General features: G+C 42.9%; 1 protein-coding gene across 1 annotated transcript in view; it reads right to left on the bottom strand.

Moving 5' to 3' along the window:
• LOC127582721 (uncharacterized) overlaps positions 1-16349 on the bottom strand; it is a 51852-nt gene that overhangs the window by 11549 nt on the left and 23954 nt on the right. Inside the window, 1 exon segment of the mRNA XM_052038283.1 lies at positions 9956-10117. Coding sequence (XP_051894243.1) covers positions 9956-10117 — 162 coding nt within the window.

Here is a 16349-nt window from a genome sequence, read left to right as displayed (position 1 = left end):
CGTGAGACTTTATCAAAAGCCTTCTGAAAAATCATATCCACTGGTTCTTTCATATCTATTTTACTCTCCACATTCTCAAAGCACACATGTCAAGCATGATTTTTCTTTCATCAATCCATGTTGACTCTGCTCAATCTTATCATTCTTTATAAGGTGTTCTCTTATTATATCCTTCAAAATAGCTTCATTATATGTTTTTTCTCTTCCTATTTTCTTAAAAAGTATGGTCACAATTGCTGCCCTTTGATCCGCAGGAACAATTACAGAGCATCCACCATCTCTAAAGCCACCTCCTTTAAACTTTGGGACCTTTGGATTTACTAGTTTTTAAGCTCAACATCTTCTCTGGTACAATTCTTTGACTGGTAGTTCCTGCAGTTCATCAACTTTGTTAAATCAGATAAAAAGTCATCATTTTTTTTGCCATTTGCTTATTCCCCATTATAAATTCTCCGGCTTCTGGGCATTGGGGCCCACATTTGCCTTCACTAGTCTTTATCTTTATACATTCTTAAAAACAGACTGCAAAAGCCTTTGTATATTCCTTGCCAGACAAATCTCATTTTCTATCTTGCCTTTCTTTATAAATTTCTTGGTCCTCCTTCGCTGAGCTCAAAGATGTTCCCAATCTTCAGGCTTATGGCTATTTCTGGCAACTTTATAAGCTTCTTCCTTGATTTAATGTTGTTTTTAATTTCTCTTGTCATCCAGAGATGAATCATTTTTACTTTTGTGTTTTTGTGCCCCAAAAAAGTTGTTTTTGCAGCTTCTGTATTATTTCTTTTAAATACTAACCACTGCTGATTGGTTGTCATACCTTTCAGTGTATTCCCTCAGTCAACCAACTCTCCTCTCATATCTCCTCTTTATTTCCCTGGTTTAGTTTTAAGAACTACATCACCTCCTCTGGAGCGTCAGAGGTTGAGGGGCAACCTAATAGAACTATATAAAATTACTAGATGCATAGATAGGGTAGATAGATGGGTGGAGATATCAAATACTAGAGGGCATAGGTTTAAGGTGAGAGGGGGAAAGTTTAAAGAAGATTTATGAGGCAATTTTTTTTATGCAAAGAGTGTTAGGTGCCTCGAATGTGTTGCCAGGGGCAGTGGTAGAAGTAAATACAATAGCAACATTTGAGAGGCATTTAGACAGACACATGAACAGGCAGGGAATAGAGGGAAAATGGACCAAATACAGGCAGATGGGATTAGTTTAATTTGGCATTGCAGTCAGTTCACACACATGATGGGCTGAAAGATCTGTTCCATTGTCATATTATTCTATTTTCTATGTTCCAAACTCAATGTCAGATTCAGTCATTTTGTGGTCAACTCTTCCCCAAAGGCCCCTTTATAATCAGATTATCAATTAACCCTTGCTCATAGCACAAAATGTGATCCAAAATAATCTTTTCCCTAGTTGTTTCCTCAGCAAGGATGTATATTCCATGAATTTATCTTCCACCTTATTACAGCAAATCTGATAGCCAAGTCTACATTAAAGGGCACAGGGAGTGGAAGAAAAGTGGGGTTAAACTGGGTGGGATGTTAAAGGATATGGGGAGTGAGGAAAAGGTATGATAAGATCAGATGGAATATTAAAGTGAGTGGGAAGTGACGGGAGAGTGCGATTACATTGGGTGGGATAGTAAAAGATATGAGGCGTAAGGGAATTGCGTTATTAGATTGTGAAGATATGAGAGGGTTCTGCGAGTGAGGAGAGAGTAGGATTAGACTGTGATTTGTGAAGAAAAACACCAGCACACCTTGAGGATCTGAATGGCCAATTCCTATTCTGGAACTTTCTGTAATTCAAACCAAGACTTTCTCTGGAGAGAGTGAGTTACAGCAGGAGAGTAATTTTAATCATATCCCATTGCACATTAGTGAATAGCCTGAATGAATGACAAGCTAATCAGGTTATAGCTGCTGATGTGCAACAATTGGACTGTTAGCTAGGAGACTTTTCTCCTGGCCAAGGAACAGCCCTAACCCTAAGGACGTTGGGAAGAATCTTCCTGCTTCCTTCAATGTAGGAATTTGGGATCATTTCCTTTCACCTGAGATTGGAAATGGGAGCTTGGTTTAATATCTCTCATGAAAGGTAGCACCTCTGGCAGTGCAGCATTCCTTCAGAACTCCAGTGGAGAGTCAGGCTATATTTTGCACACAACACTCTGGACTACGCTGTGAACTGACAGCTTTCTGACTTAGAGGAGAAGGAAAGAAAATGGGAGGTAATTTCAGAGTTAGGACTCAAGTAGCTTAAGGCGTGTCCACCAATAGTGGAGCGTTTGGAGCAGATGTTGATCAGGAGGCCAGGACTGAAACGCAAAAAGGTCCGAGGGATGCAGCAGTGGAGGAGGTTGCAGGGACAAGGAGGGAGCGAGACTGTTGGGGGATGGCGTGGGTGGAGTTGGTGGTAGGGGTAGGAATTGAAAAAAAAGATTGGGAATTTTAAGTTTGAGGTGTTATAAATTCTCTTCCTCATTAACATTTCCTCCCCTTGGTTATGAATCTTACTAGGATTGGATTCCCATTATGGACCAACAGCGGGTAGTCAACTGCAGCTGATTACTGTGCACGAATCTAGAGTGCGTGTGACAACAGTTTATTTGACTGCTTGGTGAATCAATGCCAAGTTCAATCTGGACTTGTGTGTGCTTGCACTTTCAGCTAAGCATCAGTGGAGGGCGCTCAGCAACAGGGATCATGGCCAATTCTCATTTCACACATTCCCAGTAACTCAATAAGACCAGCTGATCTAACACAGAGAATGAACCTGGCTCTATCCCCACAGAAACATTAATTAGGTCAACCACTGGGGAAGTTTTCATGCCACAGTAAATTAAACTGTTATTTACTGGTCTGGACGGGGTTCAGTCTGTGAAAGATTAGTATGAACATACGAATTAGAAGCAGGAGTAGGCCACTCAGCCCCTCAAGCTTGGTGCACCATTTAATAAGTTCACAGCCGATTGTGATCTCAACACCACAGTCCTGTCTACCCAGGGTAACTTTCCATCCCCTTGCTTGTCAAGCAGCCTGATGTAGAGTCTCCACTCGAAACATCGACCAGCCTTTTGCATCCAGCAGTTTGATTCCAGCATCTACAGTCTGTGTCTCCAAGAATTTAATTACCTCTGCTTAAAGGTCTGTTTTCCCCTCCTATAACCCTATGTACCACACTTCCCTTTTCTCTTTCAATCATATTTTACATGGTAGTTTCAGTTGCGTTCTCTGCAAGCAATCAGCTCCCTGAATGAAGCAATTTCCCAGAAAGTAAGGTACAGGTGCAGACTGAATGGATTCTCCAGGCTGCTCTGTCATTTATATATGACGCAGAAGGAGGCCACTTGGCCCATTATGCTAGCTCTCAGAGCAAGCCCACAATCCCATTCATCCATTTGTTGCGCTGCAACCCATTCTCACTCACATGCCCATTTCCTACCATTTACTTGTACTGGAGGTAATTTACAGTGACCAATTAACCTACCAACCCACATGTCTTTGGGATGTGGGAGGAAATGGGAGCATTTCCTGATGAGGAAATCACTGTGGTCACAGGGAGAAGATGCAAACCCCATACAGTCAGAGTCAGCGGTCAGGATTGACCTCAGGCCACTGAAGCTGTGATGCACTGTGCCACAGTACCTCCTGCGACATTCCAACCCACTGTTCATTTTATACTGTCCACATCTATTCCAATCATCCATCCACCCGGTGCTCACTGATCCACACTGGCTCCCAGCCCAAGAAACACTCAGTAGCTCCTTAAAACCTGTACCTTTGACCATGATTTTGTTCACCCATCCTAACATTACATAATAAGATATTGAGACAGAGGGCTCATACCAATAACTAACAGTATCATGCATCATGTTCCAATTTTACAGTGCTAAGTAACAATCCCGTGAAGCATCATAGGACATCCTGTTACATCAACTGTGCTAAATAAATGGACGTTATTGTTGTTAGGATCAAGAAACCTCAACCAAAGATGAGAGGGATATTTATTCTTAGCAGTGTGGAGGAACAGAGGGATCTTGGCGTCCACATCCATAGATCCCTCAAGGTCGCTGCACAGGTCGATAGGGTTGTTAAGAAGGCGTATGGTGTGTTGGCCTTCATTAGTCGGGGTAATGAGTTTAAGAGCCACGAGGAGATGTTGCAGCTCTATAGAAGTGTGGTTAGACCACACTTGGAGTATTGTGTTCAGTTCTGGTCGCTTCATTATAGAAAGGATGTGGAAGATATAGAGATGGTGCAGAGGAGATTTACCAGGATGTTGCCTGGATTGGAGAGCATGTCTTATGAGGATAGGTTGAGTGAGCTGGGGCTTTTCTCTTTGGAGAGGAGGAGGATGAGAGGTGACTTGATAGAGGTGTACATGATGATAAGAGGCATAGATCAAGTGGACAGTCAGAGACTTCTTCCCAGTGTGACAATGGCTAACACGAGGGGACATAATTTTAAGGTGATTGGAGGAAGGTATAAGGGGGAAGTCAGGGTTAAGTTTTTTTTTCCCCACACAGAGTGGTGGGTGCATGGAATGCACAGCCAGCAGAGGTTGTGGGGGCAGATACATTAGGGACATTTAAGAGACTCTTAGATAGACACATGAATGATAGGGAAATGGGGGCTATGTGGGAGGGAAGGGTCAGATAGATCTTAGAGCAGGATAAAATGTCAGCACAACATTGTAGGCCAAAGGGCCTGTAATGTTCTACCCTGAAATTGATTCCACACCCACAGGGGTAAATAGCTAGAGGGAATAAATAGAGTCCTGAGTTTTCCAAAATAAATCCACGCTGAGTTGTGTGTGATGTTCGACACCAGGTGATTGACGATTACACGGATATGAGCATGTTGGTGTCCATTCTATTAAGGAGTAACTTTAAGAGAAGTAGAGGAGCAGACTGTTTAAATTAGGAAGGAAAAGGTCTCTATAGAATTCATGTCTCTCCTTGCAGGAGTGCAGGACGTCCAATAGTTCCAATAAGGCATTTTTATTAAGTGTTAGAAAGAAGCCGTTTTACACATGGCAGGATGCCATAGACGGTACCAGATACTTTTATCTAAATGATGTTGGTTGAGGAATAACTATTGGCCAGGACTACAAGGGGAGAAATCATCTGCTCTTCTTCAAAACAGCAGCCATATGACTTCTTATGCCCACCTGAGTGGTGTTTAGTTTAATCTTTCACCATCTCCAACAGTGCAGCACTAGCTCAGTGTTGACACCTGGAATTTCTCCCCAGATTACGGGGCTCAGGTGTCTGAGTGGGAGCTGCTCGCCTGAGTGGGACCCCCTTACACAAAATTCTGCCTCAAGAGGTGAGAATACACTGAGCCACATGTGACACCTTAATGCATCTAAGGGTGAATTGTAAATGTGCATTGCAGAATGTGGGTGAGGGAAAAGCTCAAGGGCAGATACTGATCAATTGAAATAGAAGCTGAAGTGGACGGTGTACATGAAGAGTCTAAGGGTTTTGTGTCCCAGGGAAAGAATGAGTTAGACTGACAGAATGTTAACGTATAACTAGTTTAACCCATTTGCAATGCTCTGTAGAAGCCAATCCAGCTGCTTAAGGTGCCAAGTCCTCCTGAAGCCTCATGAAGCAGAAAAAACTGAAATATGACATCCAAACTAACCAGGGACCGCAGACACACAGAGACAGATCCATGCAAAAGAACAGGCTATAGGAATCTCCCAGATATTCCGACCAATCCCTCCAGTTGCAGACACTGACCCTGGACTACTATCCAGATCTTCCACCAATTAGTGTCAGGGAGCAATTAGATGAACACTACCTTTGAACATCAAAATCAACAGAAAACATCAAAACAAACTGCTTCTTGGATGTGCAAAAACCAGACACGAGCACTGTGGAGAACTTTGCCCAGCAATGTAAGCTGTTCACTACCTTTCTGTGCAAAACATTGGTGAGACCGCACTTGGAATACTGTGTGCAATTCTGGTCACCTGGGTATAAGAAGGTTGTTGTTAAGCTGGAGGGGGTGCAGAAAAGATTCACGAGGATGTTACTGGGACTGGAGGGCTTAAGCTACAAGGAGAATTGGATCGGCTGGGGCTTTTTTCCCTGGAGCGTAGGAGGTTGATAAAATCATGATGGGCATAGATAGGGTGTATGGTCACAATCTTTTTCCCAGGGCAGGGGAGTCTACAATTAGTGGGCATACACGTTAAGGTGAGAGGGAAAAGATTTAAAAGGGATCTGAGGGGCCAACATTTTCACACAGAAGGTGCTGGGTACAAGGAACTCTGTAAGTCTATGACCCTACTTTGCAACAGAAGGACATAGGCCACGTACGGGATTTGCCAGGTGTAATCAGCAGCTACTCCAACGCAAGGCAAACAGATGACTACTTTGATTAATAAATCAACTCCATCTCTACAGGACAGCTTCTCCACTCACCCTGCCTCTTCCAGTGATACCATAGGGCTCCATCAAAACTTTCCACTCTCTTGTTAAAATTCCCCATCCTCTGAATATTTCCTCTTACCAGTGTTGAAATCAGAAGTTTATTGGCCTTTCTCTGACTCATACCTACTTTTAAGTCACTCATCCCTCCCCATATCTGTAACATCTCCAGCCCCATAACCCTCTGGCATCCTGCACTGCTCCAGTTCTGCAGCATACTGAATGTTAGTCACTTCACCACAGGCAAGGGTGGCTTCAGCTGCCTGGATCCTAAGTATAGAATACTATTTCTCACTCTCCCTTTACAGAAATATTTAAATCTTTTTGACTAAGCTTTGGATCCCCATCCTAATATCTTCTGTATAACTTGTGTAAAAGATTATTTGACCATGCACCTGTGAAATGTCTCGGGATGTCTTGCTGTGATAGTGCTGCTAATATTAAAAGCAGTTGTTGGGCTGGTAAATCTTAAAGCTGTAGCACCCCTTATCTTCCCTCATATTTCCTGCAGCCAGAGATCTATAGGTTTTCAAACAAATGCTTGTTCTCTCCCAATCACTATAACCTAATCTGTAAGTGTCTTTTCCGATAACCTAACATTGTTGATGTTCCTTCACCAACACATAACCCTTCATAATGGAAATAACCGCTGGGTAGCCAGGCACCACAAACTGTGAATCAATGGTCAAGCCAACGTTCCCTGCAGTATTGGAGAGATGCCACGCTGTCAGAGGTCAAATTCATTCGAGAATTTAAACAAAGATTTTGTCTGCTCCCACACATTCCATGGGGCTGCTTCGAAGGAGAGTTCTTTCTGGTGATCAGACCAACGTTTATCCCACAATCAACAACATCAAATGGATTATCTGGTCATTAACAGTGCAGTTTGTGAGAACCTTGCTGTGCATAAATTGACTGCTATATTTATAACAATGACTACTACACTTCATTATTTTAATGACTGTCAAGCACTTTGGACCTCCTGACAGGAAATTTATAAATGCAAGTCTTTCCTTATTTTCTTTTCCCCATTGCACTTTTAAATAAAGTGAATGATTGGAGGTTTTCTGACTTAGCCTCTGGGCCTCTACACAATGTGGGTTGGCAGCGGGAAATGATTTAGACTGTGGCATTGAGGTGGGACTGTGAGTGAGTGAAACCAAAGCAACTACAATTAAGTTAATCAGTAATTCAACCGAAAGCAAATTTATCAAAAAGCAAACAGAGCTTGGTGGCACAATGGAGCAATCATCAAGCATTCCACCAGAAGCTGATAAAACTGGGTGGCAAGAATAAACTCCATTAACATGGCTGCTATTTAACATCTCCCAGAAGGAGACAGCACATTAACAAGCTGTGGGGAAGGTGCCTCTCCTCTCTCTGGCTTGGAGATTGGGTTTGAGTCAATATTTGTGCCTGATTGTATAGGAGTGATAGAGGAATGTGTCAGATTAAGGAGGCAAGGGCACAACAAAGAAAGGCTTGTCAGCTTGTTCTGATAACTTGGTTCTATGTCCAACAGGTTGGTTAGCTGATGTTGGCCAGAGCAGTGGGTAGGGTGTTATCCACTGCCAGATGCCCATGCTTAGAAATTAGATCAATTAGCCTACTTTAGATGCTAATTGTGAAAACAAACAAAAAATAATTGGAGTGGATTGCACTGAAAATCTGGGTGAAATTATGCCAATGTGAAAACCGGCATGGGTGCCACCAGACATGAAGTTCACCAGTGTGCCTGACGTTCTCTCAGTGTCATATGACACCTAATGTTACTATTCACACAATGTCCATTCCTCACCTACCTAACATAAACTGGAGCCCAAAGGCATAACTGAGTGCTGTTGTGATATGGTCTTAGTACAACCAGGAGCATCTGGGAGTTACTTCTCATTATTCTCATTATTAAGTGGGTCACCCTGCTGACATCAGGAGACCTGACTGGGCAGCTCCACAACACTGTAGGCTGCTCAAAGTGTACTGCAATAATAAACCAGAAGTGTTTTGTTCCAATTTCCAGGTACCAATATCCAGCAAAATATCTGCAGTCACGGAGAGCAGGCAGTGGAGTAGAGGTCCTCACTATTGAAACCTGGATAAGATGCTTGGCATCCTTTGTCCTCACTAGAAGATGATGGACATGTGGCTTTTTAATCTCCTTACACCCTCATCGATTCCCCCAGATTCTAAAATTCATCCACATGCAGGGTAATTTACAGTAGTCAATTAACCCAACTCCTCTTTTTTGGCAACTGAGAAACACCTCTAATAAGACATTTCATAAAACATATACTCTTCGGCCAAGCCTTTGATTACCTGCACTAATCACTCTTAACGTGGCTCTGTGCCAATATGCGAAGCGCCTTGGGATATTTTTTAAAAACCACATTGAGGGTGATAAAGGAATGCAAAATTGTCAGAGACTGGGGGTTGAATAATTCACCCAGCCTCACACAGGACCCCTTGCAGTGAGGAATCAAAGAGTTGGCTGGGAATATGGAGCAATATTTCAAGAAGTTGTGATACTGAGAAACAAATCTCAGAGAGATCAGTCCATCATTGACGAGTCATTGTTTTGTGAAGACACCACAGATGTGTTTTGGGGAAGAGATGCTTTTTATTTCATCCTGGAGAGTGGGAAACAAAACTGCATCAGTTAACAATAGAGGTCAGAGAGCTGAGGCTTTATCTAAATGATAGCAACTTTGCATGACTTTGTGCAGGTGACAAATCCAATCACTGTGCATCAAATATTGATTTTGGTGTTGTTCTCAAGTAGAGCAAAACTTTACAGGGCCACTGAATATTCCTGTTACGCGCCCTCTGACAATCCACTTTTCCTGACGCTCTGGTTATGAAATAATTGCAGAAATAAGATGAAAATTCCCTTTCTCTATTGATTGTGAGGATCCTAAATTAAAGAAAAATGCTGACCCAATCCTGCCAAGCACTATTTGGAAAAGCTACCTACATCACTCTAAGAAAGCATCAGGAAGCACAGTTTAAGAAAAGCCTCGTTTGTCTATCAAGCTCTCTCCTCCGTCACATAGACTCTTCTCTCCCATTGAACCTCTGCTGCAGTCCATAGATCCAACCTCCCATCATGAAATCTTCCCACCTAATAAATTCAATGGCACCCCATGGATACCAAACCCATTCATATCCCTTCCATTTATATTGTAAGAGAAGTTTCTGTGCAAGTAATGTGTAATCCCAAAGTGAAACAAGCCAAGGTCCAAAGTATTCACCCTGTCAAATATTCATTCCTGGCCAACTGAGGATACTCCTTTAGTGCCCCTTGTCTTCCAAAGCATGAGACCTATTCACTCCCAATGTTTATCCACCCTTTCTCTGTTGTGACTGGGTTGAACACAGTGCATCAGAGTGCCTTGGTCAGGTTTCTCTGACCCTCTCACACAGTTAGATGCTCCACCCAGACAGTTCAGCCAAGGTTCTCTAACTCACTGACTGGTGATTGAACCAGTGACACCCAACGTGTTCACTTACCCATTCTTCCACGTTTGGTCCCACCTCTTCACCAGCAAAGTTCTTATCCCAGATGATATTGGGCTTCCCATATTTCCATATTTTGTGCCGTACCCTTTGAGCAAAGAACGCAATGACGCAAAACACCAGCGCCGCCAGAAACCCACAGACAATTGCCACGGCCTATGGAAACAGACAGAAGTGGGATTAGCATCAGCTCAGTGCTGGGTTACCAGAAACCACCGAGGCTGTCAGTTTGCTTCAGTGCTCAGTCTGCATTGATATGTTTGTGAGTTTCACCGTGTTTCCATCTTTATCATTCCACTGCTCCCTCTGCTCTGTCCTGCTCTCTCCACCTTGTTTTGCTGTGCTTTTTTTCTTTCCCACTCTGCTTCTCTCAGCCTGCATTTGTTGGTCTTGCATATTTTCCATTTCACTCTCTGCTTGTCTCTGCCAATCACGCTCTCTCTCAGGGACGGCCCCTATCCATAAATAAAGAGGTAGGACATCAATTTATACTTATGTGTACCCTTGAGTGGTAAAAGATCCCAAGGATCTTCATGGGTGCACTCTCAAACAAACGATGCTAAGCTACGTGAGGAAATATTAGGACAAAGGACCAGCAGCCTGGTCAGATTGGTAGAGGAGCATCCTAAAGGAGTCAGTGGTAGAAGTGGGCAGGTTTAGCGAGAGAATCCCAGATGGATGTCAACATCAAAGCAACGAAATTCAAAGATGTTGAAGAAGCCAGAATTGGAGGAGCCTAGAGATGAAAGGCTATTAAGGGCTATGTAAGATTACAGAAGTAGAGAGGGGTGAGTCTATGGAGGGATTTGAAACTAGGGTATTACTGGAATGAGACAAAAAGTTATTGATCTGAAATTTTGGCTATCTTTTTCTCTCCATAGATGCTGTCTGAGTATTCATCTGGACTAGCAGCCAATGCACATTAGGAGCCATAGCCTACATTTTTGTAGCACCTTTCACAACCTTAGGACTTCTTCCAGTGCTTCACAGCCAATTTGGCACTTTTTGAAGTCAAGGGAACGAGAGATCCAATTTGTGCACAGCAAGTTCCCACAAACAACAACATGTAAATGGCAAGATTTTCTACTTAGGTGACATTAATTGAAGGATAACTATTGACCCCAGGACACTGAGAAACACCCTTCTGCTTTGAAGAACAAATCCATGGAATTTTTCAGGCCAGCTTACAAATCAGACAGAGCCCTGGCTTAATGAGTAGTCCAAAAGATGGCCCATCTAACTCTGCCTAATTCCCTCAGCGATGCATTTGTATGTCTGCTCAGATTCTGGAGCTCAGTTCCCTGGAGTGAGACGTGGAGCCACTAAAGTTTTGACAGAGATGAACATGTTGCCCCCTGAGCTATGGATGAACTGAGACTTTTTGTCTAAAATTTTTGATTTATTTCTAACAATTTATCTCTTTTTTAAATTAAGAGCCTAAAACCCCAAGATCTATGGTAGCCTTAGGATATTCAAAGTGACATTAATTTGACTTTTCTTCCAGGGTAGTGGAGGTGACTTTTCTGTTTGGAGAAGATCTGCCAGGGATGGATTACAAGGCATGATCCCAGAGTTCAAAGGTCAGGATCTCTTGACTCCATCCACAAGATTTGGGCCAATACTTCCCTGGTATTATGGAGACACAAGAGACTGCAGATGCTGGAACCTGGAGCAACAAACAACTGCTGGAGGAACTCAGCAGGTCGAGCAGCATCTGTGGGAGGAAAGAAATTGTCGACATTTTGGGTTGAAGCCCTGCATCAGGACATGCATTAGTTTTAGTGGGGTTTCAATCCTAGGCCAGAAGAATACTCAGACAGCATCTATGGAGAGAAAAAGACAGCTAAAATTTCAGATCAATGACTTTTCATCAGATCTCATTTCAGTAATGCCCTAGTTTCAAATCCCTTCATAGACTCACCCCTCTCTATTTTTGTAATCTTCCATAGCCCTGAAAAGCCTTTCATCTCTGGGCTCCTCCAATTCTGGTCGCTTCAACATCTTTGAATTTTTGTTGACACCCATCTGGGATGCCCTGCCACTCTTGACCTGAGTGGCCTCATCTTTACCAATACTTCTGTAACCAAAATCAGCTGAGAAAAATGTTACAAAAAGCTCTATAATTTTGTTTGGGTTTTGCTCCTAGCCGTCTCCAAAGGGTTAATTCCAGATCATTTCAGAGTTGCTCTAGGAGAGTTTGCAACACAACTCAAAGTCCAGGATCATGGCTGCAAATACCATTAAAATCTGCACACCTAATGGTTTGCATCCCTCTAGTTACAGATAACAACAGAGAATGCTCCTGGGGCAAAGTGAACTGTAATATTTATATGCAACATAAACAGCAGGGCTCCCAGTGCAAACCTAACAAAAAAACTCTCTGCCCTCGGTTCAGTCACGTAATGCCATCAGTCAAGAGATTGCACACAAAGCCCATATAAAGCTGGAATTTGCGTTGTATTTTCAACGTCCCCAGGGTGGCCAAAAGCAGCTTACAAATAATTCAGTGTAGTCTCCGTTGTAATGTAGGAAATACTGCAGCAACTATGCACGGCAAGTTGGGGTGAGATAAAAACTACTCACTTTATAAACCAGCAAAACATCACAAAGTCTTTAAAGGAGCATTATCCAACAAAATCAGGAGCAGGTAGTAGGGCAGATTGTCAAAGTTTGGTCAAGAGGTTTTAAGAAGTTCCTTACTTCATGGGTGGGGTGGGGGGCAGGGGAAGGTGGGGGAGGGGGAGGGGGAGGGGGAGGGGGAGGGGGAAAAGGTTAGCGTGGGAGGAGATCCCAGAGGGAGACAGGGCTGGAGCAGGTCTCAGAAATAGGAAGGAGGAGGGCATGAAAACAAAGATAAGATTTTCAGATTTGAGAGTGTATAACAGGACCCTGTGTGGATTGTCTGGTGCTGGGCTGATGAGTGAATGATACTTAGTGAGAGTCAGGACATGGGGAGCTGAGCAATTATCAAATTATCTTTTAAATTGTGATCACAATTTGGCCTGTGCTCTTCTCCAGAGGCTGTGAAATGCTCCTTTGAGTGAAAGGATACACAGGATCTCAGTTGAATCTCTCATCTGAAAGATGGCACTTCTGACACTGCAGCATTCCCTCAGTATTGCACGGGGAAACTTTTGGATTGTGTGCTCAACTTGTGGAGCCCAACTCGAATCCATGACTTTCTGACCCAGAGTGAGATGCTACCCAATGTGTCTTCCATTCTGGCAACCTTCTCCAAAATGACTCTTGACTGCCTCCTTTTGAAAAAAAAGAGTTAATTAGTTCAGATGGGAGGGAGCTCTGGAGTGAAGAAGAGCCACAGGTAGAAAATATAAATAGAAACTGTAAACCCTGGATATGCATTGTAGGTCAGTTAGTGGTTGAGAGGGAGCAGGTTGAAGTCATCTCACAGAGCCGACATTTTCTTACACTTTCTCTTTGCAATGCTTTTAACTCTTCCGCACTGATGTTCCCACAAGAAATGGGAAGAGGAGTAGGCCATTTGGCTACTTGAGCCTTCTCTGTCCCTGATAAGAGCATGGTGGTTCCTATAGCTTTGCTCCACCTGATTTACCATACCATAAACAATTAATAGTATGTGATTTTATGGTGTTCTTTTATGGCTTCAACTACTGTTTCTTTCCAAAGGAACTACAAGGTATGGCATTTTATGAACCAACTTTTATTTCTTTCACAGCTGAAGGCATTTCTGGCAAAACATTTATTGCCCAATCCCAATGGCACCATAGAGGGTGAGCTGCCTTCTTGAACAGCTGCTGCTGAAGTTATTTTGTGTGCCTACTGCCCTTGCCCATGTGGAGGTCCTGGATTTGGGAGGTGCCTCATATCAACCCAGGCTACAACAGCAGGTGACACACACTGCAGACATGGAACGCCGCAGGAATGGTCTTTTATGGTGGTGGATGGGGTGCCAAACACATGGGTTGCTTTGTCCCAGATTGTGCTAAGCTTCCTAAGAGTTATTGGAGCTGCATCCATCCAGGAGAGCGGGAATGTTCCATCATCCTCCTGACCGTGCCTTGTAGATGCTGGAAAGGCTTTGGGAGCCAGGAAGCAAGTCACTTGCTGCAGGATACATAGTCTCTGACCTAAAACTGTATATATGGCTGGACAGTTAGGTGAATCTGAAGAATTAGTTTCTATTGTGTTGCTTCATTCATTTCAGTGAACTCATAATAAATTCCAAGAGAGTTGCGAAGCCTGACCAAAGTTCCTTCAAACTCCATTTTCCACTGGATCTATCATTTTTGGAAAAATCCTGACAAAATCTCCTGAAAACCAGTCTCAAATTTTTCCACTGACAGCCCGTGAGATTAATTACAAGGTCTGACTCAGGCTGTGCTCCATTAGTTTGAATATGGAGACTACAGTATCAACCTTCAACCATAACCGCCAATGAAATTATTGATAAGAAGACAATTTAATTCTACATTTATCTCAGTTTATTTTAATTCATTGGCAGTAGGTGTCACTGTCAAGGACAGCACTTATTGCCTAATCTCTATTTATCCATGCTTCCTAGACCATTTCAGAAGGTGGATAAAAGTCAATAATGTTGTGAGTCTGAAGGTACCCTTAGTCCAGACTGGGCAAGGATGACAGATTTCCTTCCATGAAGAATATCAGTAAACCAACTGGATTTTTAATTGCTATCCAGTGATTCCACAGTCGCTACTACCGAGACCAGCTTTATATTTCAGACATTGGTCTGATCAACATATCTCTTGTGTATCGCTGACAAGTGGAATGGACAAGGTCAGTTCATCAGACTGACACCCTCCCAAATGAGTCATCAACCTGAAGTGTTAACTTTGTTTTCCTCTCTCCAAAGATGCTGCCTGATCTGTTGAGTATTTCCAGCTTTCTCCATCTTCTCAGATTTCCAGCATCTGCAATATTTGCCATTTGACCCCCAACCTGATATTGTCCACTATCCTCTGCTAACCTTAAAGCAAATGGACTCTTTCATCAGGTCATTTTTGTTTGCCTGCCATTGTCCTTCACTGGTCCCCTCCACAGGCCTGATATTGTAAAATCTAAATTACACAAAATTGTTTGAAGAATGTAGCATTACTTTTGTTCTTCCTTGGGTTGTTTATAGGTGTCTCCTAGAAATTTGTATAAAGTCATGGAGTTCTGGGTCAATCCCTGGAGTTGGTCCTAATTCCCAGGTAGTGATCAGAAACCCTGGGTCATCTTAACCTCTCTCCAGCTGGGACATTAACAAGTTATGGGACATTCTCTAAACCCTGGCCAGAGTTTACTCGGGATTTCTAGAACCTGTCCTTATTCACAGAGTGACTGAACACTTGGATAAACACGAGCTGTGAAGGGTGGGTCATATCTGACTAATCTAACTGAAATGCATATTTTAAGTGAAGCTATTGCCATGTTGTATTAAGGAGTGTCCATAATTTCTACTCAAATAGGCTTTCAGGAAGCATTCTACATGTTTCCACACAAGACACATGCAAAAAAAGGGCACAAGGCAGGAATACGATCCACTTACCTGGATGAGTGCAACTTCAACAACATACTCAAAGTGCAACAAGACAAATCAGCTTTTTTGATTGACCCCTCCAACACCCTAAACTTTACTCCTTCACCACCAGTGCACCACGCTGCAGTGTGCACCATCTACAAGGTGCCCCCTTGGTTGCAGTGTGCACCATAGTTGCTTGTCTAGACTTTCTCAACACTTCCCAGATTCATAATCTCTACAGCCTAGAAGGAAAATAGTGGTTGGCATATGGAACACAACCAATTGATGTTTTCCTCCCAGTCACACATCAGCTTGACTGGGAAATATTTCACTATTCCCTCATTATCACTGGATCCATGTCCTGCAACACCTTCCCCAACAGCACTGAGAAAGTGTCTTGACTATACACAGACCAACTAGCAAATAAGGCAGAATGCAATCAAAAAGATTACAGTATACTTGCCTTATCATAAACTGGTTGGAATGCAAATAGAAGGGAGTCATAATTTTTAAACATTGAGTCTTGAGTGACCCCTGGAGCAAACTGTTCAGTTCTGGGCCCCATGCCAAAGGAAGGAGAAACAAGACTTGGAGGAACCTGGGCTTGAAAGAAATAAATCAGGAGAAAAGATTGCATAAACAATGCAGTGAGGGCAATGCAACTGAGTTGTTTGATACGGTAGAGAAAGACCAACTATTTCCCCTGATGAGGGAGTCCAGAACAGATCTAGAGCCAGGTTACATAGAACATAGAACAATTACAGCACAATTCAGGCCCTTCGGCTCACAAAGCTGTGCCGAACATTTCCCTATCCTAGAAATTACTAGGCTACTAGGTTGTTTAAGACTATTGTCAGGAAGAACTTTATCATACAGAAAGGAGGT

Source organism: Pristis pectinata, chromosome 24 (assembly GCF_009764475.1).
Source record: "Pristis pectinata isolate sPriPec2 chromosome 24, sPriPec2.1.pri, whole genome shotgun sequence".
NCBI classification, from domain to species: Eukaryota; Metazoa; Chordata; class Chondrichthyes; order Rhinopristiformes; family Pristidae; genus Pristis; species Pristis pectinata.
The sequence above is the reverse complement of the archived record's forward strand: the minus strand, read 5'-3'. Positions and strand labels throughout refer to the sequence as shown.